Consider the following 24,921-nt stretch of genomic DNA (forward strand, 5'->3'; position numbering starts at 1 on the left):
TCGCGCGAGCACCGGCTGACGAGAACATGTTCAATGGCTTGAAGCACTTATTGTCCTTGCTGCAGTAAGCATATGCTCAAAATCCATATCCTGCAATGTGCAACAGCTAACATGGGCGACAATAAGCTTTTCGGGGTAATATTCGCAGTCACGGAGGCATATTGTTCGTATATCTTGCCTCCCAGGATCTGGGCCATGGTCCAAGCTAACCTTTTGTTCTCAGTTATCTTTGGTGTAACTGAAGTGATGAGTGGAGCGACATCTCTTGTGAATTGTTTATATTTGTCCAAGGTAAGGTTTTCCGCCTCTCTCAATCCGATTTGTTCGCCTGTTGCATATGTTCCCCTACTAACAACGCCGAACAACTCTCAGCTCAACGGCCTCGTCTCCATGCCGGCTTACTGCATCGCCACCGGCCTCGCCAAAGCCTCTGTGATACTCTACCTCCTCAACTTCACCACGACCGCCAGCCCCCGCGCAATCCGAATCATTGCCTACGCCACATTGGTCCTGTCGATCATCCAGTGTCTAATTCTTGCCGGCGGCACAATGGCCTGCGCGGCAAGTCTCCGGGGTCTCCTAGACCTGTTCGGAACGGGCATCTCCGACCTGCCCACGTGCACCAGGCTTGGTGAGATTTGGGTCTCAACCGCCATGATCAATTCGTTCACGGACCTGGTGATATTGCTGCTTCCTGTGTGGATACTCCGGCCCCTGCAAGTGGGCAGGGCAAAAAAGATTGGGGTGCTTGCTATCCTGATGGCGGGTGGTTTGTGAGTTTTTGCCTGCGCTGCTCCCCCCCACATCGTTCGTAAGCTTTGCATGTTCAAAAGGCGAAGAAGTGCTTGCTAATCAGTCAATGATTTGCGCCAATCTCAGCGTCTTTGGCGTCAGCGTATACCGCGCATACAAGTCTTTTGAAGCTTTCACGATGCTTTCGAAAGATGTCTCCCTTTGGTCCTTTTCCGACACAGCTATGTGGTGGTGAGTAGTGCGGCTGCGAGATGACCCGTCAAGAATATGACCCGACCACTTCAAGATTCGGCAAGACTAACCTTTTTTGTCACTACAGCGTCGTAGAGCTCTGGGCAGGGATCGTCTGCGCGTGCCTCCCGGCCCTCCGCCCGTTCTGCAGGCACATGTGCGGTCTGGTACACGAGAGAACGACACGGACTGGAGGAACCACTTCTGATGCTTCAGGACGGCGGAGCGGCCTGCACTTTCACAAGTACACGCGACAGACGGAGATGGAGCTTTCGGCAACCACCAACAACGCGCCGCATAGACCTCCCAGTCGGGAATCGTCAAGGCCGATACAGGGGGTTGTTCGACCTCCATCGCCCAGCTTGTCTGGCGGCTCGAGGATAAGATCTCAAGACATGGAACAGAGGTCGATCGATGAGCATGTATAAAAAATAATAATCGTACATTTTTAATAATACTATTCCTGTTGTGATTGTAACCATACCTTCCAGAGGTGTTGTGCATAATTATTTGCTTGTTTTCCACTGAAAACAAAGATCAACGCTTGCAATTTTGACTACAGATTTGCCTCACTCGTGGCTAAGGTTAACAGTAGGCAGGGACAGGGGGAAGAAACATGCCACCGCCGCGGATAAATCATTGTTATTCCCGGTGCCAGAATGAATGCCATTGTGATTGACTTGGTTAAGTATTCTTTTTCCCATCGGGAGCTGCGGCCGCAGCGGGACTAGGTGTGTCGATCAAACAAGAGTGGGTTTTTTTGCGCTTCTTCCTAGCACACTACCGTATCAACGTATCAATCGCCCCAGTCAGCGGCCTCCCATGTTGAACCCTTCGAGTTCAAGTCGAAACGAGGTAGGTAATGAGGCACGCGACCACATTCCTCATGAGGATGGGGATTTTCGAGAAAGAAAGAAAAAAAAAAGAAAATAAGCACCCCACCGCGCAAGTGGAGTACAAATCCCATAAAAGTGGAGGCAAGGCTCAGCGCATCTGTAGCCAACCACAGCAACCACACACGATTAAAGTAGGTACAGAGTTGCTCGATTGGTGAAATGGCGCGTGTGGTAGGTAGGGAGGGCGCTCCAGCCACTGTCTGATGCTTGGTACGCCAAGAAACAAAGTAACTCTATTGTCGCGAATAACTTCCACCCGGTGGACTTGGCAATGGAGGAAAAACTTGGCAGACGTCGCAACCGCATCTGCCATTCTCATTTGCCCCCTGCCTCGTTGGGAACTGGACCAGTCAAGATGTAGTCAGTGAATGCCATGGGTAATTTTGGGGATGGGATTTTGTTTCGACGTCTCCCACGCACCGTTCGTCGTTTTCGTTTCCTTTTTTGTTCTCACTGTTACTCCTGTTTCTGTTTGTTCGGAAGCAGCTGGCTGCAGGTTTTTGTCAATCTTTTTTGTTGTTTTGTTATATTGCTTGTTATTTTGTGATTTTACTCTCAGTGCTGTGCGCAGAATCTCTTTTGTTGGCTTACATTCTTACTGCTGTCGTTTTTGACTCGATTCAATTCTATACATTTTTTTTTCCGCCTGGTCTCGATACTTTTTGTTAGTCGTCCATCCTTTTGTGGTTCCGTTGAAATTCCAAGAGCCATCACAAGGAAGCCAAGTCCCGAGCCAAGATGTATATCCCCGTGGGGGCTAGACCCAACAGCATGGCGGAGCTCGTGGCCGATCTCGAGCGCCGCCAATCCCAAAATCCGGCCCGAGGTGGTGCCTCGAGCAGAGCATCCACACAATCCGCAAACACGGCAAACACGGCAAACACCGGCACGACGGCCCCGACAACCCCCGCGCGTGGCCCTGCAGCGCCCAAGCAGGCCCCCGCAGAGGCGATTCCCATCGGGAGACAACCCAGAAGCTTGTCGGAATTGGTAGAGGACCTCGAGCGCCGCCAAGCGAACAGGCCTGCCGTCGACAACGACGCCTCCAGCGTGGCGTCGGGACAGTCGGCCCCTTCGGTTGCCAGCGCAAACTCCCGGGGGACTTCCAACGCGGGCAGAGGGAGGAGGCCGGCCCCGGTGGCTCCGGCGCCAGCTGTACCTGCAGCCCCTGCCCCTGCTCTCGGTGTTGCTCCAGCCACCAAGGCTATCAACGGACGCTCCGAGGACCTTGTTGACTTTTTGGTTGGGCTTGATCGCCGCCAGGCTCGCGGCCAAGCTCGAGGTGGGCGCACCGGTTCAAGCTCGCGTCGGCACAGTCTTCCAAGTCTGCGCCCAGCGTGAGCTCCGTTGACTCTTCCAACGTGGGAAGGGGACAACAGCCCCCTCCTCCCGCTGCCCCGGCGCCCCCTCCTGCGCTGCCTCCCCCCGCGGCCGCTCCTCCTGCGGTGGCTCCTCCCGCAACGGCTCCTCCCGCAGCAGCCCCTCCCGCCGCTACTCCTCCCATAGCCGCCTTGGCTCTGGGCGCTCGGTCCGACGACTTGGTCGACTTTTTGGTCGACATCAACCGCCGCCAGGCCAGGCCCGCCGTCGGTAGCCAGGTCTCCAGTGCGCCGTCCAGGCAGTCTGCCAACTCTCGCGGGACCAACAACTCGGTGGGCACTTCGCGCGCGGGCAAGGGCAGACAACGCGGCCCTGGAGCTACGCCTCCTGCTGTGCCTGCTGCCCCGGGACCGGCCCCGGCACTGGGCGTTCCTGCGACGCCAGCTGCCCGGGCCATCAGTGGCCGCTCTGAGGATCTCACCGACTTCTTGGTGGGCCTGGATCGTCGCCAGTCCAACGCCAGGCGTCCGGGCCGTGGTGGTGCCGCAAGTGTTTCGTCAGGAAACTCGGTCGACTCTGCCAACACCAACAACTCCGCAGCAACTTCCAACGGCAGGCAGCGCGCCCCCGCAGCCCCGGCTCCTGCGCGCCCTGCACCGCCGGCCGGCATCGCTGCAAGGTCCAAGTCCATCGCCATTGGCGAGCAGCCCAGCAGCATGGCCGAGTTGATGGCGGATCTCGATCGCCGTCAGGCCAACAGGGCCCCTAACGGCAGGGATGATGCCACGAGCGTGGCTTCCGGGCAGTCGGCCAACTCTGCGCCCTCGGTCAACTCGGCGGGTACGTCTAACGCAGGCACAGGGAGGAGGCCTGCTGCCCCTGGCAGGGCGGCGCCTGCACCCGCTGCTCCTGCGACTCGGGCCGCCGTCGGAGTCAGGTCCATCCCCATCGGTGGACAGCCCAACAGCCTTGCGGAGCTGCTGGCCGATCTCGAGAAGCGTCAGGAGAAAAAGGACGGCAAGGCCTCGAGCGTGTCGTCCAAATCCTCCAAGTCGGCCAAGTCAGTCAAGTCCAAGGCCGCCCAGGCCACGACCAGCTCGGAGCCAGCCCAGGCCACGCAGCCATCCTCGACCCTCCCTGCACAGTCCACGCAGCCGCCCGCTGTCCTGCCTGGACAGGCCGAAACCACTCCCTCGCCTTCGACGGCGCCTCCCGCGCAGACCACTCCCGCCGCTCCCGAAGGAGCCAACGGTCCAGCGCAGAGCCCCGCCCCGGCGCCGACCTCTGCTGGCGCAGGGGACAAGGTCAACGGCGCTCTCCCTTTGCCTACAACCCTCCAAACTCTGCCGTCGGAGCCCCCGAGGAGCACCGTGCTCCCGACTCCGCAGAACAATGTGGCTCAGCCGGTGGGAAGCTCGTCCGCTGGTATTGACCCTCAGCCTCAGATGAACGGAGGAATGGTGGCCGGAGCTATAGTTGGAAGCATTGGTGAGTATCCTCCCGACCCCCTAGCCGCTTTCCACTCGCTAACAACCATATTCTCTCCCCCGTCAGCCGGTGTCGCCGTCCTCGCCGCCATCATCTTCTTCCTCTTCCGCCGCCAGCGCAGACGAGACTCGGTCTCCGGCACCGAGCGCCGCGGTCCCAACTGGGAGAGCCGGCTGTACGGCTCCGAGCGCAGCACCGTGAGCGGGGGGACCAGGAACACGATCCGCAGCTTCTTTGCGCGCCGATCCGCGGCCGCCGCGCCCCAAACCACGTCCGAGACTCAGCCGAACCGGCTGCCGTCGCACTTCCCGACCCTGCCCAAGTCCGCGTTCGACTCGCGCCGCTCCGAGCGGTCCACGGGCCTGTCGGCGCTCGACGAGAAGCAGTACAAGACGTACCAGAACCTGGTCGGCCGGCTGAACGAGAAGCAGCCCGTGCCGTTCGACCACCCTTATTATCAGAACGATGACTGGAGATGAGAGGGGGATGAGGAATGCTTACCTGGTGATACGAGGAATGCATGAGCCATAATCTGGTTTTTTTCTTTCTTTCTTTTATAATCGGGAGCCCTGTCCCGAATACCCTACAGTCTTTACCTCTTTTTCTGCATATATTTTCAACCATATATAGATATTCATTTCTCAGCATTGGATCTGGCATTTTGTCCACGCAACGGTCAACCTTGACTAACGAATGACCTTGGTCTCATCACGCCGCTCAAACACAGCTAGAAATAGAATCACAACCAAGACGCTGGAAGCATATTGTCACGGTCAAAGTATTGTTGCACAACACAACAGGCACTGAGATGAGCACTATAACCCAGTGCAACTGTGAAAGTCCCTCTGCTCTCGCTTGATGCTATTCCAAAAACAAAAATCCTTGTCGTTTCTTTTTCCTGTTTCTTCTTGACTAGAAGCCAACAATGTCACCAAGCTCTGTCTTGGGCATCCTGATCGGCGGTACCTTGTCCCTGAAGTTTGTCCGCTGCTCGTAGCCATAGGCAAGCGCGATGAGCTTCTCCTCAGTAAACCTAGCGCCCAGGAAACTCAAACCAAACCTGTTGACAAAAAACGACACAAATTAGTATACCTTTCTTTTTCTTTGCCAACAAAAGACGACATATGACAACAACTCACGGTATATTGGGACCTTGATCCACGAGACCGACCCTTCCAGGCACTTTCTTCACAGGGTGAGACGCGGGATAGTAGCCCATGGGGACGGTCACGACGGGCGCGCCCAGAATCGCCGCAAAGTTTCTCGATATCGGCGTCGGCATGAGCACGGCGTCGAGCCCGTGCCGCTCAATGGCACCCAGCAACCCGCCCTGGCCGCCGAGCATTCTGTCCTCGGCCAGCGCGGCCAGCGCGCGCGGGTCGTCGTTGCCAAAGCCCTGCTCGTCGAGGCAAACGTCCCACGTCTCGACGTCGCGCGCCGGGTAGTCCTCCCTGGCGCCGGCTTTGATGGTCAGCCGCCTGACGTCGGCCAGGTTCCTGATCCCCGACGGGTTGACGGTCAGCTCGGCGAGGAACCTGGGCAGCGCCGTGACCATGTCGGAAAACAGCACAATGTTTTCCGCCTTGGACTGGTTCCACTGCTCCGCCATGGTGAAGTTGGCCTCGACGACCACCGCGCCCGCCCGCTTCACCTCGTCCACCGCGGCGCGGAACGCCTGCATCACCGGGTCCTCGTCGGGCAGCCTGTGGCGGAAGAGCGCGATGGTGTTGGTCGGCACGCCCAGCCGCGCCCCCCGGAGCGCGTCCTGGCTCTGCGTCGCGCGCTCGTAGTCGGGCGTGGCGACCTGCTCGAACGGGATGGCATCCGTGTAGTTGTCGCGGTCGTCGCGGCCCACGATGGGCTGCAGCAGGCGCGCGGCGTCCTTGACGGTCCGCGCGATGGTCCCGACCGTGTCCTGGTGCTCGCTGACGGGCAGCACCAGGAAGCGCGACGTCAGGCCCACGGACGGCTTGATGCCGACCAGGCTGGCGGTCTGCGCGGGCAGGATCACGGAGCCGTCCGTCTCGGTGCCCAGCGCCGCCGCCGCCAGGCCCAGGGTCGTGGCCACGGCGGAGCCGCTGGACGAGCCGCTCGGGTCCATGTCGTCGTGGTAGGCGCCGAGGCACTGGCCGCCGTGGGCGCTCCAGCCGTTGCTCGAGCTGTTGTCGCTGCTGCGGAACGTGGCCCACTGGCTCATGTTGGCCTTGCCCAGGATGACGCCGCCGGCCTCGCGCACCTTGCGGACCACGGTGGCGTCGCGGGCGAACTTGGCGCCCAGGAGAAGCGTCGAGCCGCCCGTCGTGTTCATGGCGTCGGCGCTGGCCATGCTCATCTTCAAAAGGACGGGGATGCCGTGCAAGGGGCCGCGGGTCTTGCCTCGGGCGCGCTCCTCGTCCATCTCGGCTGCGATCTTGAGGGCGTCTGGGTTCATCTCGGTGACGGCGTGGAAGTAGTCGTTTACCTCGTTGATCCGTGCCATGTAGGCCTTTGTCAGGTCCACACTCGTAAAGAGCTTGGTGTCGAGACCCTTGGCGATGTCCACCATGGTGGCGTCGATCAGCGACGGGAATGGTTTGCCCTTGACCGTTGTCGGTCCCTTGAGGCCGGCCCAGACGAGCTGCAGCCACAAAGCGACCGACAGCAGAAGCGCGATTGTTTTACGTGTAGTCATCTTTGGTACCAGCCAAGCTGCAACCCATGAAGAGTCGTGGCTGTAGAGGGCAAAGAGATTGACGAAGCTGACCGATGAAGCTGGCTAAAATACCAGCATTTCTACTCAATTACCACCGAGGACTTCATACTGCCGCATATGATACACCTGATTCAACAAGGTTTTTTGTTGCGTCTGTGTTTATCCCCAGGAACCAGTTGTGCTGACATTTTGTTACCGGGGGAGTTTGGACGGTTGAGGAGAAGAAAGAGTTTAACCAATATCCCTGAGAAGGTTTGCTCCACCCTTAACAAGATATCTCAGCACTCTTCATCATTAGGCGTTGACAGCGATTTGCGATCGGGTTTTGTACTATTGTGGTAGGGGTAAAAGTCCATGCTTCGGTACAATGTCCGCTGTTGTGGACTTTGTGGGCTTCGCCGATCTTGGTATCATTTTTGAAAAAAGAAATAGTTTAGTTATTTGTGCGTTCCCGCGAACAGTCAAATTAATCAAGGCCCATGCTCACTTGTACGGTAACAGGCGGTTTTTTTTTTTTTTTTTTTTTTTTTTTTTTTTTTTTTTTTTGCCTGCATCCGTGGTAGCTCCAAACCATATGCATATTCAGGGAAGGGTCCTTGCTGTAATTTCGGTGAATTTGTCACTTTATAGCTTGGGTTCAAACTTAATCACCTTATTATGGTATCGGGCGAAAAATTCCCTCCCCTATCACCGTACGTTTATACGTGGGCGTTACCAATTTAATTGTTCGCAGGGACCTTCAAGTACCCGAATTTAGTTTTCCGCAAAAACTAGTATCAAAGCCGGAAACGCCCACATGGCCTATACCACTGAGCAACTGTGCTATGGGAGGGACTTTTACCCCTACCACCATATTCAGCGTATAGCTTTTGATCTGGTCTCATTTCTTAATACCTTCGGTTGTTGTCCCATTCTCGCGTCTGAATATCACGGCCTTCTGCCAGGGACCTTTTGTTTGAAGTCTTGCTCGTCAATCCTTGTTTGATGATCCGAGGCAGAACTAATATATTGACCAAAAAGTCTCATCTTCATCCCTACCCCAAGCATCACCTAACCAGTCAAATATTCAGAAGGCTTCAAAACAGAGAGTAGAGAATATATTGGGCGCAGAACTTTGCAATCAAGGAAAAAGCGACTAACCAAGATGGATTCCATCCCGAGTTTCCCGCCGAAAATTTCTGGCACCTCTGTCCGAGCAAACAATGCATCCGGCACTCTATCAAAGTCGTCAATATGGAAGTCCCAGCCCCCTGCTTAACCAGAAGCCCACTCGACATAGGATTCTATAGTAGTCCACCTGCAATCTTGGCTGAGCATTTTGTATCCCAACCAGTTTTCATCGAGACAAACCCTGTGTGCTTGGACTCGTTCTTTGTGAGTAGGTTCATATAAAAGTTTGCCACGAATCTGCTGACCTAATGTTTGTTCTAAAGATAGTTGGTGATTAAGATCTGAGACCAAGGCCCAGCCTGGACCGAAGTGCATTATTAGACCGTTGCAGTCTTTGCCGGATGGCTGATCTTTCCCGCCTGACAAATCAACATGCACGTAAATAGTCAGCAGCCGGAGCAGTTCCTGCCAAACAAAAGCCACAGCGGACCCCTGTCGATTAAGATAAACCTTTTTGCAAACACAAGAAAGTTTTAAGACTCGTTTGCGCTTGATGCATCCGGCATTCTAGCCGCTGGCGCTACTCGCATACATAGACCAAAAAAGGCAAAGATTTGACGATTTCGCTTTCTTCAACGAGGCCGTCTCCCCAATACCCAGTATTTGGCAGGAAGGCTCCTCCCCAGGGCCGATAAATGCCACCCTGGCTGAAAGTTGTTGGTGTGCGCCGGTCATTGTGCTCCCACCGTGGTAGTCGCTGGTGAGATGACGGTGGGTTCGAAGCGCTTGGACCTGCAGAGTTGCTAACACAACTTCCTGGCAGCCAAGGCCCGAACCGTGAATGAGCAAATATGGTTTAGGGGTTCATTGGCCCAGGGGTGTGAAAGTCTTGTGGCTGCAGAGGCTGTAAGGCGGGGAAGGGCCGTGGACCAGGGCGACGTGTCATGTAGGAACCAGTTGGCTATCAAGATCAAACCAGGCGGAAGTATGAACCTTCACAACAAGATTGACTAGGTATGTTAGCAGAAACGGAGACCAGCAAACTAGCAGCACTCCTGACCAGCGGTAAAACCCACCAAGGCAGGAGTCCCCCGGGGAATAAGAAAAGATAAAAAGAAAAGATTATTATCAGCTCAGTAGAAGACAGTTCTTGGCCGCCTGGTACAGAATGAAAAGTTACATTCACAGTAGTGGGATTGCATCCCCAAAGCAACTTCTTTGAAGGCGATCATGTGTACGATGTTGGGTTTAGGCTTGGCGTACAGAAGAAAAAGGTGACATTGACGTCATGAAACTTCACCTCCGCGCTACAGTCACAAGGGGCCTGAGTCGTGCTCAGGCAGCTTTCGGACCGAGAGGATGCTGCTGCAACCTCGAGTTTACGAGGCGTCCAGAAGAACGACCAGGTGCAGTGGGCGAGAGCAAAATAACAAAAAAAGGAAGCAGCTAATCAAATTGGTTTTTTTTTTCTTTTGCCTTCTCAAGACCGCGTGCACCTGACAAGCTCCATCTCGAGAATGTACATGCCCTCCTTGTAGCGCTGCGACTCCTCCCACGCCTTGTCGTAGACCCAGCCGACGCCGGCGTCGCAGCCCACGCAGAACACGTCCCGCACAATGTGCTTGCCCGTCGACATGTCGCGCGTCTCGGGCTCGGCCGCCCGGACGTTGACGAGCCGCCGAAAGAGGTGGGCTCGGCCGTGGGTGCCGCGGAAACTCTGGAGTAGTAGTAGTAGTAGTATTAGTTAACGCCGGGCTCGGCCCGGCTTGTTAGCCGGCCGTTAGCAACCTCCCGAGGGGTATCTCGGCGCGCGTTCTATCTTCTTTATTTACACAGGGGGAAAACAAGGAGGGCAGAGGCGGATCGTGCCTGACCGGGTTCGGGCCCGGTCCTGCTTAGGGGGTTAGTTCACTGACGCGACCCCGTGCCTAAGGTGCACGGAGGGTTCGTCTGACGGCTTGTGCCGTGAAGTGTGGGTGAAAAGGCAGTAAGTCTATTCCTCGTCAGAGTTCGAGTCGTTTACGATCGGTGTCCCTAGGCGTAAAGTGCGTTCGTGGCGCGCGGGGCGCTGGCGGGCCGCTCTGGGGCGGGCGCTGAAGTAGTTGGTGGCTATCGAAAACGCCTCAAAGCTTTTCGGTTGCCCGAAGCTTGTCTGGAAGAATTTCCAGCGTTGGGCGCGATTTGGCGGCCCGGCCGGCCGGTCGTTATTAGGCCACGGCCAGTTTCTCCACACCGCCCGCGAATAGCGGCAGTGCACCGGGTGCTCAGGGGAGGTCCGCTTCCAGCACCAGGCACACGAGGTGTTTGCATCCTGGTGGTTGAAACGGTCATGGTAGGCCTTGAAATCGCCGTGGCCGGTCCTCATGGCCAAATAATGGCCCAGTAGGGGTCTTGGCAAACGCAGTTCCTCGGGCTCCTTTCTCGGTGTGTATTGGAATTTCCATTCCCTATATGCGGGGGACCGTTCACAGAGTTCTTTACGCCACCAGTCCTTCTCTATATTCGAAAGAATGGCTCTGAGGACCGTGCCGGCACCGCTATACGTGGTTTGCTGAGCCCTCGGGTCTGGGTCCGGCGGTCCGGCGGAGCCGGCCTTGGCCAGCTCGTCAGCCCGGTCGTTTCCCGGGATTCCCTGGTGCCCAGGGCACCAACGGACCCGAACCTCGGTACCTTGTTTTCGGAGTAGATCGACAAGGTCATGGAACTCCAGAAAGGCCCATTGGGACGAACGCGGCGCGTCGCCTCTAAGACCCCAAATAACCGAGGTGCTGTCCACACAAATCCAGATCCGGGCGCCTGGCTGGGCCTTGGCTGCCGCCTGTAGCCCTTTTAGGGCGCCAATCGCCTCGGCGTCGAAAACGTGGCTTTCCGGCGTAATAGATGCGGAGCCTGCGGCAAATTCCAGGCCCGCCCTAAAAGCGGCCCATCCGTACCCTATTTGGACGCAGTTGTTTTCGTGTTTTTCCGAACCATCCGTATATACCACGATATCGTCAGGTGATACCATGTCCAGCCATTCGATAAAGCGGCGGGCCGCTTCCTCTTTCGGGACTCCTCCGGTGGGGTCAGTGCGAGAATCCGGGGCATTGCGAGGTGCGCGCAACTCTAGTCTCCGGATCCGCGGGAGAAGTTGTGCAGCCGTTTGCAGGGTCGTGGCCGAATGGCCCGAGTTGCGGGCACGAGGTGTTTCACGCAGGCGGCTGACAAGGGGGTGCCCCTTGTCCGCGAGCCTTAGTCGGGCGCCGTATTTCAGGCGGGTGTAGGCCAGCGCGACGCGGGCCGAGGGTAGTCCTGCGTCCCTGAGAACAGTGGACGAGGGGGTGGTTTTATACGCCGGGAGGATTGCCCGTGCCGCTAAAACCAGCGGTTTGTTCAATGCTTTGAGGAGTCCTCTTTGCTTGTGCGCTGGGTTGTACCATGCCTCGGCTGCGTAGGTGGCCGAGGAACCCACGCATGCCACCGCTGCCTTGCGAAGTGCAGCCGCAGGCGGTCCGTATCTTACTGCCCCAAAGCTCTTGAGGTGGGCAGCGACCGCCATTGCTTTGGCAGCCCTTTCGGCCACGTGGCGGCGCCCGTCTAGCCGTCGGCTGAACCAAAAACCAAGCCAACGCATGCCCGGGTAGCGCTCGGCCCCGGAGGCGCTTTGTCCGCGTCGACCGCCCGGTAGTTGGACCGGGGTAACCGTTCTACCATTAATCCGGATTTCCGGGTTGCGACCGTGCCTTTTCTTAGTGATATGGATCACCTCTGTCTTTTCCGCTGCAAAATGGATCTTCTCTTCCGCCGCAATTTCGTGCATATCCCGGAGTTTATCTTCCAGCCAACGTACGTTTTCCTCCAACGAGGGTGACGATTTCCATGTAAGCACGTCGTCTGCGTATGCCAACCGCCACTTCGTACCGTTTTTGACGAGATACGCCAAATATAGCATATATAGGATCGGGGAAAGGGGAGACCCTTGCGGGGTGCCGCACCCAAGCCGCCTAAAGCCCGTGGTCGTACCCTCCAGCCGGACTCGGGCCTGGCGGCCGCTTAAAAAGTTAATCACGAACCTGAGGAGCATTTTACTAAACCCGAGGCTCCGCATTTTCCGTATTAATCGCCTATGGAGGAGGGCGTCGAAGGCGCCTTGGACGTCGCATGCGACAAGGGTGACTTCCTCCCCGCGAGCTAGAGCCTGCTCGATATCGTGGGCGAGGGCACAAACCAGATCCGTCGCCGATCGTTTGGGTAGGGCACCGCCGTGGGTGCAGCTAAGGAGCCCGTTGTCGTGTATGGCCCAAGCTATCCGGCGTGCAACGAGCCTCTCGAGGCCTTTTCCGATGCAGGAGAGGAGGGCTATAGGCCGCCAGGATCGAACGCTGCTCCGGTCTTTCTTCCCCGTTTTCGGTAGCATCGCGACTTCGGCCTTCTTCCAAGGCGCTGGGAAATGTCCGAGTTCCAGGCAACGTTGGTAGAGCCTGCGCACCGGCTCGGCCAACGAAGCCCATCCGGCTTTTAGTAGCCGGACGGTTATTCCGTCGATGCCCGGGGACGTGCTCGTAACCCCAATGCAGGAGCGCTCCGCCTCTTCCGCACTAACCTGGGTGTCCCAAGGGATTTTAGCCTCGTCCGCCGACCAGGCCTCCAAGGGGTCTCCCTGCAGGTCATCCTCCGCCGAAAATCGGCCAAGCACCTCCCGTTGCAGTGCTTCCGCTTTTGCTAAAGGCTCGCTCACTTGCTCGCCGTTAATAACCAGCGGCGGGGACCGGAGGCGTGGTCCGGCTCCCAGCCAGCCCACCATGTTCCACAAATCCTTATCGTCGCGCAGTTGGTCGATCCGGTGCCTCCAGTACTCCCGCTTCGCGGCCCGCACCCCTTTCGTATAGGCTTTTTCCTCGGCAGAGGCGTCTGCCCTATTTACAGCGCTCCGTTTAACCCGCTGGAATTCGGACCAGAGCCGCTGGCAGTTTTCGGTCCACCAGGGAGCCGAGCTGTCCCTTTTTCCCGCCGGCGTACCCACGACCCACGTCACTTGCTCCCATAAAGTTGTAAATTCAGCTACCCACGCGTCCAATGCGTAGCCATCGGCCGCGGATCCCGGGTCCGGCATGTCTTGCATGCCAAAAGCAAGTAGCTCCGCGAACTTTGGTAACCGGTCGTCCCTAACCGAAACGTTGATCGCCTCCGGGCGGGGGGCGCCGCGCGTCCGCAGCGTGGTATAAAGGGATTCGTGGTCGGAGCCTGTGTAAAGACTGCTGTCAACCACAGTTATTGTGCTGGGGAGGTTGGAAAAGACCATATCCAGTAAACCCCCGTCGCGGTGGGTGGGCACGCCGATATTTCCTGTAAAACTCATCCCCTGGGTTTGCGCCCATGCCGTCAGTTGGTCCCCTCCGCGTGCGTTTGCGCGGCCCGGCTGGTATGCAGCAGCCGCTACGTTAAAATCGCCGCCTAGCACCGTGGGTCCATTTGGCACGGTATTGCATACCATTTCCAGCGCGGCTTCAGTGCCCGGAGCCCTATATACGTTAACAAACAGTATTCCGTTAATTTCGAGCCAGAGTATGTCCCGCGTATTTTGGCCCTGCGGTAGCCGTCGTTGTGCGGCCCTTAGGGCTGCCCCCTTTTTGACGTAGGTGAGCACCCGGGGCCGGAGCCCAGTCATGGCTTCGTAAGTGTTGGCGTGCCATTCGTCCACTGGCGCAAAAACATCATAGCCCGGGTGCGTTTGTGTAGTCGTATTTAGCCCGCACCATGGCTCTTGAACGTTAACCAGGTCCACCTTTCTCTGGTGGCACAACTCCAATAGGCTCAGATGCACACCCATCCTTTTACCTACGTTGGCCCAAACTACGTCGAGGCATTCCCGCTGCATATTGCCGAGCGAGTATTTCGTCATATTAATCGACGGGTTGCTTCCAAGTCTATCCCATCAGCGGGGCAAGGTTCGGCAGCCGCTGCGTCCTCCTCCATTTCGGCTGCCCAAACGATTTCGTCGTGCACGCGTTCCTGTTCAACCTGCAGGAAGTTACGGATGTCCGCCCCTGCCGCCTCGCATGGCCGCGCTCTTTTGTTTGAAATGCTCGATCGGGAGCTCGAGGTTTGCGAATGCTGCGATGAGGTGCTTAGGACCGGGATTGCAGGTGCTGGCTCTCGGCGGGCCGTTTCGGCCCGGTCGTTGATAATCGCGGCACGGTTGGCACGTCCGATTCTGCGAATCCCCTTAAGTTTACGCTGTGAAGGTCGTTCAAACTTCCCATTTACCACCAAAGGTCGGGCAGGGCAATTCTCATGTCCGGATGGGAAATGGCCGTGGCAATTAACGCATTTGGGGGCTGCCTTGCACGGCTCTTCCTCTGTCGCATGTTTTGCTTCACCACATATGCCGCAACGCGCTTGCCGTACGCAGCGACGTATTTCGCAATATCCCTGGCAACCGTCGTGGTGGTGTGTAATTTTGCGTGATTTTTCAACCTTCCGCGCACGTCTCGACACTCCAAAAAGCTGAAAGGGCTTTACGGGTTGAAGGAAGGACACTATCCACGTGCCCTCAGCCGTATGTGGGTCGTAACCATGTTTGGAAATATGCCAGTTGACTGGCTGCTGGCCTGCTGCCACGGTAATCTCCTCCTGGATTACCTCATGTACGTCCTTTCTTCCGTCCAGGCAATTGAGCGTTCGGGGCACTCCAGAGACGGCGTATGTGTGCCAGGTTGTCGGGACAGTGACTTCCCGCGCGTCCAATGCGTCCATAATGGCCTTGACCGCGCTGGGGTTGAGGAGTTTTTGCCGTGTTTCCTCAGAGGCCACCGTAACACCCCAGCCCGTGGGGGTACGCTTGGCGTTTGGGATTTCACTGTGTGGCACCGAGACCAATTCGGCCAGTTTGGTCGTTACCGCGTATGGCTCCCTCGTCACCATCCGCAATTTGTCATTTACGCGGATCAGGATGCGGTTGGACGGCTGTTCTGTCAAACGTTTCGGGGCTTGGGAGCGGTCCCGGCCCGATTGGGAGGGAGTTGCGGAGCTGTCAGGTGCATTGCCGGGCGTCGTACGTATCGGGTACGAGCGCGTGGCCGGGGTTAAAATTCGCGTTGGGGCCGCCGCTGGTGGCGTGGCGGCTCGCTCGGCCCATGTGACCGATTTGTTAGTGGGCGTGCCTCTGCCTTTAGAGGCCGACGACGCCGTGCCCGTCCTCGTAATTAAAATGCTGCGCCTTTCGCTGGAACTGGTCGGCGAACGCGACGGGGAGCGTGAACGCTCTTTTTCAGGGAGGGTGCGACTGAGGAACCAGCCGCTGATCACGTCGTCAAGTTCAAGAACAATTCTCCTAAGCGCGGCGTCCTCCGGGGCCTGTAAACTTTCGAGCTTGGCTGCAAAGACCTCTTCGAGCCAGCTGCCGACTGTTTCCACGTTTTCCAACTCCTGCTGCAGTGTTTTGATGGCCAGGGCCGGGAGGCTGGAGTACCTTCCGCGGCCAGCCGGCTGAGGCGCGTTAGCGGTGCGCGTGTCGAGAGATACGTGTCCCGACTCGGCCTGGCCCTGCGGCAAAGCCTGCGGCGTGCTCTGCGGGCGCGCGCGGCGGTTTGAGACCTCTGGTGAGGCCATGACGACCAGCGCCCGGAGGGCGAAAATTCTTCAGCTGTTAAGCTTATTGGTGTGTTTGGGTGTGAATCGCTAACAAAGGTGGGTCTGACCCATGAATGGTGGAGGATGCTTGCGGAAACTCTGGAGAGGATCAAGAGGTTGGCGGAGAAAACCCCGGCTTGTTAGTATATTTTTTTGAAGGATTCCAACAATTCCCCCGTTCTTTTTTCCCCATCTGGTCTGAAAAAATAAAACGGGTACGTGTTGCAAGAAGTATTGTGTCATTCTTCATACCCTGCTGACCAAATCGTTTTGGTTCGCCGTGTGTGCCCTGCACCCCTTGCACACGAGAATGCTGTCTCCGGTCAGGTATTCGTTGTAGCGTAGGCCCATCGCAGTTGAGTGGCAGCAGGGTTTTTGCGACGGACGTCTTGGATGGTTCGTTGGATTGAAAGCGGCGAGCAAGTATTTGCACCTGGATGGCTTTTTTGCTGGTTGTTGGCGCCTGGGTGAATGCCGCCAATGCACCCTTTTTCTTTGCGGGGGTGGCGCAAGGGAAAATAAGAGTTTGGGATGCCCCAGGTCAGGGTTATGCCTGTGTCAGATCGGATGGCTTTTCGGACCGGGAGCTGAGGGTGACCCGAGTTATACGTAGTACGATGGAAATGTACGACTTGAATCCTTCGAAAATGAACTCTTAAAGGTATCGCAGGATTGTGATTGAGGGAAACTATTTAGCCGCTTATTACGCCTTCTGCGGTGTCATCATTGAACCTGACAATCGTGATGCAATTCGTACTACAGGTTGGGCGTCGTTCCTGTGTGACTGCTAGCCATCATCGAGTCGAACGCTTTCTATCAGGGGATTTGGCATTGGCCGTGCCAGATTTGACGGGAATTCAGCCCTACATGTGTTGGCCGGCTGTACGCTAGGCTTGTTCGCGGCATCTTTCCTTCAGAGTGCTCGCTATGTCATATGCGAGGGTTGCCCTGTGATCCTAGTGTGAATTTTATTTTCAACATTGATGCTATCGTGAGCATGATAGGATTAGCCAGAGACTGAAGTCGGCTCTTATGCAGCCTGCCAAGTACTGAGTTTGTCTATTCGGATATACAAAGAGAGCTCATGTCGGGAAGCCAAATCTATCCCCTACGCGGAACGAGTAACATGTCCTATCTGCTGTGGCGCCATGTGCGACGCGGAAGACTACATCTCAGGTAAACTCCGAGTCACATGAGACCTTTCGAGCGCTTTATGCTTAAGGCAACACGAATATATTATACTTGGGAGCCAAGTTCACGATATGTAGTCATCCGTCAACCTAGCACACAACAAATACTGAATTACCCAGTTGTAATACCACAGAAACTTTCTATAGTTCCGATAGAGTTTATATTTTGCCACCGGCTCGCCTTGTGAGTCAAATCGTTTTCACAACAATAACCATGTTATCCACATGCATGGTCTTGTCCTCAGTCACGCGGCGGATGGCCTGACAGCGCCGTTTCGACCACATGGCTGAGTAAATGTGCACTCGATCTAGACTTTTGCCAAGGCTCGTGAAGCTGTGCAATGTGCGTCGCTTTGTGCATCTCGGCCAAAAGGGTGACCAAGATTTTCGTGGCCACTGGCTTGTAGTCGACGGGGGAAAAAGATTCAGCTTATTTGTACTCAATTTTTCTCTTCTTTTGCTTCCATTCGTCATGATCATTCTATATTTGCAAGGCCGGCTTCTAGAGACGACTACCACGTTAAGAAAAAGAACAAAATACACTTCTGCAGCTGCATCCACTCCAGACCCAAGTGGTGATCCCAAACCAGCTTCATCTCAAAGGAGAAAACTGTAGTTGAGCATTTTTCGGCACTCGTCCTCAATATCCGGATCGGCGCCCGCCTCCCGAAGAACAAGATCATAGACGACAAGCACCTTCCACACGCCCTTCAGGTACTCCTTCAACGCATCCAAGTCGGCCAGCACGTCCTTTGACGTGTCGCGCTTCCAGTCGTCCTCTGTGCGTTCGTAAAAGAAGTCCCAGTGGACCAGGTTCTGCGCGTCGCCGTCGTAGCTCCCCGCCACCGAGTCGAGCATCCTCTTGTAGCTCGTGGTGTCCATGTACCTCCTCCGGCTCTTGTTCTCGACGCCGTTCTCGTCCACGACGTGGTCGCAAATGTCGGAGCCGTTCTCCTGCATGGCCAGTATCAGGTTCAGGTAGACGTAGCCGCGGACGCCCTCCTCGGCCACCCTGCTGAGCCCAAAGTGGTGGCCGTGGTGCATGTTGACGAGCGACGGCAGGTCCGCGTCCGGGTGGTTGGCCAGGAGGAGCAGCGAGTCCATCATGTCCTTTTGGAGCTTCTCGGCCGCGCCCGCATCGATCCGCGACGACAACGCCGGCTTCATCCCGACCGCCTCGATCATCATGAGCTTGAGCGTGTCGGCACGGGCGATGCGGGAGCCGTACTGCGCGTTCACCCACTTCTCCACCTGCTGCAGGCTGGGGTTGCCCCACAACTGCTCGTGGAACCAAAAGTCGGCGTCCTCGGGCGCCTGGCAGTCGAGGTCCTGCTTGTCGGGGTAGACCTTTTTGGCGTTGGGCCCCGACTTCCACGCCCTGGCGCGCTTCTGGTACTCCTCCTTGGGCGCGAACTTGGCCCTCTCCGTCTCGGAGAACTCGCGGATGCGCTTGGCGAGGGCTCGGCAAAAGTACTCGACCTCCTTGGTGCTGTTGGGCTTACCCACGGAGAATATGTCCTTGCGCTGCGGCTCGGTGTGATAGGAAACCGTGTGCTTGACTTGGGATGCCAGCGTGTTCCAGGGTAGTGCGTGTGCTTGATGCGCCATTTTTGGCAGGGGATGAATTGACTCGTGCTAGGATTAACGAGTAACGATGTACCAATGGCGGTGTTTTAAATCGCTTCGACTGCTGCCAATGGTGAATTTGCTGCGTTGACAATCGCCCTTGTTCGGGAAAACAACAAATCGCTTTGTATTTGTAGACAGCTGTCCAATCAACCCATCGGCGGTGACTCCTGTCAATGGATGGGTCGTCGTCTGAAACTGCCGTGCCGCACCGGGGAAACGCGCCCCGGGGGTGCCATGACGCGGGATGAATCACTTCAGTGGGTCGAAATGGCCGGGGGCTTTTGGCTTCAGAGGCGAATCTTTGCCACTGAAATTCTTTTGGACTACACATGGTGGAGCAAAATGCTGAATCCGATACCTGTGTTTTTGCTCTGCTCTTTGCTAGTGAAAATGACAGATAGGATGTTGCAGCTCTCCATTGTTCAACATCACAGCGCAATCACTAGCATAATGCATTGGGCTGCAGTCAGGGTCCTAATCCCAAGTGGGGCTTCTGCTGGTCAAGGGGTTGTTAGCTCAGCTGAGGTTCCTGCAACTTTTGGTTGAGAGCGAGTAATGAACATTGCCAGGCGGGCTCTGTCTAGGTCGAATATCGGTGGGTAATTTTGAGCAAGTCACCTAGCAGGCTAGCAGTGACCACGACCACATCTCTAGGAGTTCCATTCTCGCGTCCTTGACAAAGCCTCAATCTCACCCACAAGTAGCGCAGGTGTTCACAGCACGCGATCGAAGACGTATTGTATGGTTGTAATTCTCTACCAATGTCCATTTGCACTTGCCACCAGCTAGGCCCTGGTCAACCCTTCCTCTCAAGTGGTATACCATGGAAGTGTTGTACTAAGGGAATTCTGAGAGATTTTATCAAGCGATTTAAAGAATAAATTATTCCAATGCCCGGAAGAAAGCATAAACGAGCCAGCAACCCAGGAATGGATTTTGAAAGCCAAATAGTTGAGAGAAGTACAACAACTTGGCCTCCAAAGCGTCCCAAGTTCGCTGTCCTCTATGTTAATAAGATATAGATTAAGTATATCAAGATTTATGGACTTTTAGGCCATTTGTTTGCGCGCTTGTCAATGCGGTCTTATTTATCCACTGAGAGGGAATTTGTATAAAAAAGACTATATCAAGTCATTTCAATTCTTACAAGTTGGTCCAAAGCTAGCAGGCTTGGATAAGACGAAATCAGTATCGCCGTGACTTCTGGGAAGATGTGAGCGACTGGTGCTTTCGTTGAGGCAATAAAAAAGATATGGGCGATACAACGGCCGAATACAACACAGCCTACACAGGTTTCAAGAAATGCCACGATCGTTATGGGCCTCCTGACGAACCACAGCAACCACATGCTGGAAATGGATATGAAATACATGGAGGATACGGGGGACTATAGCATCATGCGTATGGTAGTTGTGGATAAAGCACTAGCTTGCGATATACCTATAGGAAATACATCGAGTGAGAAGTAACCAGAGTCTCGGAATAATTGTTCATGGGCAGCCCTCTGTGCAAAGACAAGCATCTTGTTCCAGTCCGGGAACAATCCCAACCCGAGACAGAGCAGATTAGGTATTGTGGTTTGCCCAGGAATTTGCCAGTTTACTGGGGTTTGGGCGTTATTATAAATGCTGTTGATCGACTTTGCGCTGCCAGACATATATTGCGCGCCTCTCAAGCGAAAGGCCAAGCGAATTTTGGCGTGACTGTTTGCAAGTTCGACGTCCTTACCTGTGTAGGGAGGAACTTTGACCAAGAAAAGCACCTGGCCTTGATATCCATTCAATGAGTGCTCCCTTCCAAATGCACGCTGCCCCACATCCCCAATCCTGTGGGTGCTCTCCGATCGCCGCCCAAATTCGGGGTGGAGGGTCGGCAGTGCTGCACAAGTACAAGTACGTAGTGGGCTGGCCAGAGAGGACTAGAGCAGGAACGGAGGGTCCGGTACCGTTGCGGGGAGGACAGTACTTTATCGAGCTGGCTACCAAGCGACATGCTAGGTGAAGAGAAAATTCATCTGGTCATGGAGCTTACAAATTGCAAGTAAGAAACATTACTTTCGACGCACACAAAGTATTTCAGAGCGATGTTCGACCTTGTATGAGCATAAGCAAGCAACAGGCAAATTTATCAAATGGGCAACCCCTGTTACCATATCCATTTCCCCCCACTGTAGCTCGTTACCGTTGTCACGAACGAGGTTTGAACGAGCTTTGAACCAACATTAAACGAGCTTAAACGAGGAGGACCCACAGAACATCAAGATACAAATCTCACTCCGGTTGCCGGTGTCCCTTGGGGCGGAGTATTTCAGTCCAGAAGCGTTAGCGTGGAGCTTGGGAATGCCAATGAAAACGCGAGGTGAGGTTTTCACTGGGCCCTGCGGGAGTGGAGTTGTCCTTTTCCATCAGCACAAGAATAGTAGGTAGTTCTTCCGTTTGTTTCGTGTTTCTACTTGGAAAGAGGCCAAGGGTAGATCCATCTGCCGGTGACCACCCTCTCCGCGATCCCCCGCACATACTCCGCGTTTTCTCCAGATGTTTTGCTACATCAAGATTTCGAGTGCATGGACGCTCCACAAATAAGCCCGGCCAAGCTTCTTTTTTGCGGTTGACCCTGATGAGAACGTCATGGGTTTCGGTACAATATACAGCGAGCAGACGGGGCCAACTCGGTCCATGATGAACAGAAATTCAAGGTCCTGGCGGTATCCAGGCAACGCTGTAGGCCGCAGAATGTGGCAAGGATATTCTGCAACGAGCTGGTAGATAAAAAGGCACATCTTCTCATCACCTCCTTGCTCTTTGCTCATTGCTCCCTACTGATCCACGCCCGTCCACCGGCGAACAATCAAAATGTCCATTGCCATCTCTCAGCTCTCGCTTGAACACCACCGCGATGCGCTGGGGATAGGAGAGGCATCCCCTCGCATCTCATGGCGCTTCGACGGGAACGTGTCGGACTGGGAGCAGAGCGCGTTTGACGTTGAAGTGGCCCGAAGCGTCCAGGGAAACCGCCAGTCCCGCGTCTACTCTTTCAACTCATCACAGTCGCTTTTCGTCAACTGGCCCGCCGAGCCCTTGAGTTCCGCCGAACAAGCATTAATCAGGACTCGAGCCCACGGTGGAGAGGGCCAGCCGTCGACGCCGTGGTCCGACTGGGTGGCAGTCGAAACAGGTCTGCTGTCTCGTCAAGACTGGCGAGGTGCCTTGCCGATTGTCGCAGACCGTCCCCTCGACACGGGCCGCGTCAAGCAGCCCGTCTACTTCCGCAAAGACTTTTCCGTCGACGACAAGATCAAATCCGCGAGGCTCTACATCACCGGGTTGGGCATCTACGAGGCCGAGATCAACGGGAAGCGGGTGGGGGACCACGTTCTCGCCCCCGGCTGGCAGTCCTATGGCTTTCGTCACGTCTACGACACCTATGACGTGACGGACATGATACAGGACGGTGACAACGCCATCGGAGCCGTCGTCGGTGAGGGCTGGTTCTCTGGTCCCCTGGGCGGCATGGGTGCCGATTTCAGTTGGGTTATAACCAACAACAACTGGGGCGACTCGATTGGATTGTATGCGCTGCTTGTCGTCACCAAAGAGGACAACTCCACCCTGGTTGTTCCCACAGACGGGACCTGGACGGCCAACACCGGGCCAATCTTGAGCTCTGGAATCTATGCGGGAGAGGCGTACGACTCGAGGCTGGAAGAGGCCATCCAAGGCTGGTCGAGCCCTTCTTTCAACCAAAGCACCTGGCTCGCGACCAAGCAGGTCGATGCAATCAGCGACCAGTTGGCATCACCAGACGGCCCACCCATGCGCAAGCTCGAAGAGCGAAAGCCGCAGTCTGTGTTCAGGTCGCCGTCGGGCAAGACGCTCGTCGACTTTGGCCAGAACCTCGTCGGCTGGTTGCGCGTCGACAACGTCGAGGGGCCAAGCGGGACAAAGATTACCTTCAAACACGCAGAGGTTCTTGACAAAGAGGAGCTCGGCACGCGGCCGCTCCGTCTCGCAAATGCCACCGACACCCTGATACTCCACGGCAAGGGTCCACAGTCGTGGGAGCCCCGGTTCACGTACCACGGGTTCCGGTACGTGCAGGTTGACGGCTGGCCCGAGGGGGCGCCTCCACTTGCGGAATCACTAACGGCCGTCGTGGTCCATAGCGACATGGAGAGGACGGGATGGTTCGAGTGTTCGCACGCGCTGCTCAGCAAGTTCCACGAGAACGTGCTCTGGTCCATGAAGGGCAACTTCCTCTCCCTGCCGACGGACTGCCCTCAACGAGACGAGCGGCTCGGCTGGTCGGGTGACGCTCACGCGTTCGGTCCCACGGCCAACTACCTGTACAACACGGCCGGCTTCTTCCGCGGCTGGCACAGGGACATTGATTCCGAGATGCAGGTGGGCGGCTCCATGGTGGTGCCCGCTTACATCCCAAATGTTCCGGCGCGCCAACCGCCGGCCCTTCCTGCACTGGCGGTCTGGGGTGACGTGTCCGTCGGCAACCCCTGGAATCTGTACCGCTTCTTTGGCGACGGCGGCATGCTGGCGGAGCAGTTTACCCAAGCGAGCAACTGGGTCGGCAAGGGTATCTACCGCAACGACGTCGGGCTGTGGGATCGCAGATCGTTCCAGTTCGCCGACTGGCTGGATCCCAAATCGCCACCCGAAAACCCCGGAGCCGCGACGACGGCCCCACTGCTCGTCGCGGATGCCTACCTCGTCCGCATGACGGAGCTGCTGGCCAACATGTCGACCCTGCTGGGCAAGCCCGCACAGGCCGACGAGTACCGCAGGCAGCACACGACCCTGGTCGGCGAGTTCCAAAAGGCCTGGATGACGACTGGCGACGGCAGGAGGATGGCCAACGAGACGCAGACCGCCTACGCGCTCGCCCTCGAGTTTGGGCTGTACGCGGACGAAGCGGAGCGTGCCTCGGCCGGCGCGACGCTCCGGTCCATCGTCGCCGACAACGACTACCTCGTCGGCACGGGGTTCGCGGGGACGCCGGCGCTGGGCCCAGCACTGCGGGCCATCGGGGCCACCGAGGACTTTTACCGCATGCTGCTGCAGACGCGGACGCCGTCGTGGCTGTACCAGGTGGCCATGAACGGCACCACGACCTGGGAGCGGTGGGACAGCATGATGGCCGACGGCACGATAAACCCGGGGGAGATGACGAGCTTCAACCACTACGCCTTCGGGTCCGTGGCCGACTGGATCCACCAGACCGTCGGAGGGCTGCAGCCTGCCGAGCCCGGGTGGAAAAAGGTCAAGGTGGCGCCCGTACCGGGAGGGGGCATCACGAGCGCCGACGCAAAATACGTGAGCGGGTACGGCCAAGTGCGGTGCAAATGGTCGATACGAGGCGGGCAGTTCATGTTGGAGGTGTGGGTTCCTCCCAACTCTAGAGCCGAGATAACCCTACCAAGAAGCGGACGGTCGACTGAAGTTGGCTCAGGATACCATGTGCTGTCTGAAGATGGGCATTAGGGAACAGGCATTACGGGGTAGTATCAAACCTTGATTTCGCGCGGCATTAAGCGTACGAAAAGTTTGATTTCTGATCATGCTTCCCGGCTAAACAAACAATCACAGAGACAGTGTCCACGTAGGGCTCTAGTCTTGTATTTCCCGATTTAATACCAGATAGTACAATAGTAGCACTTTAGATTCTGACTCGGCGGTGCCTTGGTACATACTATGGTGGTAAGGGTAAAAATGTCCCCTGTCGCACAGTAGTTCACTGGTGTGGACCTTCTGGGTACTGCCGACTTTGGTAATAATTTTGAACAAAAAGATTTTTAGGTATTTGTTTGGTTTCGGCAAACAGTTAAGTTAGTAAAGGCCCACGTTTACATATACGGCGACAAGGGGGGGTTTTTTCGCCCGTCACCGTAGTTGTATGTGTGCGCATTTCCGGAGTGGGGGTATAGTTACGTACTATAGTGGTAGGGGTAAAAATCCATCTCCCGGTACAGTGTTCGCTGGTGCCGGTTTAT

At 56.2% G+C, this 24,921-nt stretch overlaps 6 protein-coding genes across 6 annotated transcripts; 3 read left to right on the forward strand and 3 right to left on the reverse strand.

The window, feature by feature from the left end:
* Window positions 1–246: 246 nt before the first annotated feature.
* On the forward strand, window positions 247–1,442 carry MGG_13736 (uncharacterized protein; the record flags this gene model as incomplete). The annotated part of the gene is made up of 3 exons (XM_003708906.1): window positions 247–291; window positions 373–773; window positions 1,073–1,442. The coding sequence occupies 3 exons, from the start codon at window positions 247–249 to the stop codon at window positions 1,410–1,412; spliced, it is 786 nt and encodes a 261-aa protein (XP_003708954.1). The 3' UTR covers window positions 1,413–1,442.
* Window positions 1,443–2,618: 1,176 nt separating this feature from the next.
* On the forward strand, window positions 2,619–5,478 carry MGG_02187 (uncharacterized protein; the record flags this gene model as incomplete). The annotated part of the gene is made up of 3 exons (XM_003708907.1): window positions 2,619–3,122; window positions 3,197–4,688; window positions 4,755–5,478. The coding sequence occupies 3 exons, from the start codon at window positions 2,619–2,621 to the stop codon at window positions 5,165–5,167; spliced, it is 2,409 nt and encodes an 802-aa protein (XP_003708955.1). The 3' UTR covers window positions 5,168–5,478.
* Window positions 5,479–5,600: 122 nt separating this feature from the next.
* On the reverse strand, window positions 5,601–7,359 carry MGG_02188 (glutamyl-tRNA(Gln) amidotransferase subunit A; the record flags this gene model as incomplete). Its single annotated transcript, XM_003708908.1, has 2 exons — window positions 5,601–5,748; window positions 5,828–7,359. 2 exons carry the CDS (start codon window positions 7,357–7,359, stop codon window positions 5,601–5,603), a joined length of 1,680 nt encoding a protein of 559 aa, XP_003708956.1.
* Window positions 7,360–8,956: 1,597 nt separating this feature from the next.
* MGG_16055 (uncharacterized protein) lies at window positions 8,957–9,704 on the reverse strand (the record flags this gene model as incomplete). Its single annotated transcript, XM_003708909.1, has 2 exons — window positions 8,957–9,483; window positions 9,567–9,704. Coding segments are annotated over 2 exons (328 nt in total), but the record flags the coding sequence as incomplete, so codon positions are not given.
* An 8,015-nt stretch (window positions 9,705–17,719) lies between these two features.
* On the reverse strand, window positions 17,720–19,059 carry MGG_02191 (uncharacterized protein). Its single transcript, XM_003708910.1, has one exon. It carries the CDS (start codon window positions 18,897–18,899, stop codon window positions 17,889–17,891), a length of 1,011 nt encoding a protein of 336 aa, XP_003708958.1. The 5' UTR covers window positions 18,900–19,059; the 3' UTR covers window positions 17,720–17,888.
* A 2,713-nt stretch (window positions 19,060–21,772) lies between these two features.
* MGG_02192 (alpha-L-rhamnosidase A) lies at window positions 21,773–24,412 on the forward strand (the record flags this gene model as incomplete). The annotated part of the gene is made up of 1 exon (XM_003708911.1): window positions 21,773–24,412. One exon carries the CDS (start codon window positions 21,773–21,775, stop codon window positions 24,410–24,412), a length of 2,640 nt encoding a protein of 879 aa, XP_003708959.1.
* Between the last annotated feature and the right edge of the window lie 509 nt (window positions 24,413–24,921).

This window comes from Pyricularia oryzae, chromosome 1 (assembly GCF_000002495.2).
Source record: "Pyricularia oryzae 70-15 chromosome 1, whole genome shotgun sequence".
Taxonomy (NCBI): Eukaryota; Fungi; Ascomycota; class Sordariomycetes; order Magnaporthales; family Pyriculariaceae; genus Pyricularia; species Pyricularia oryzae.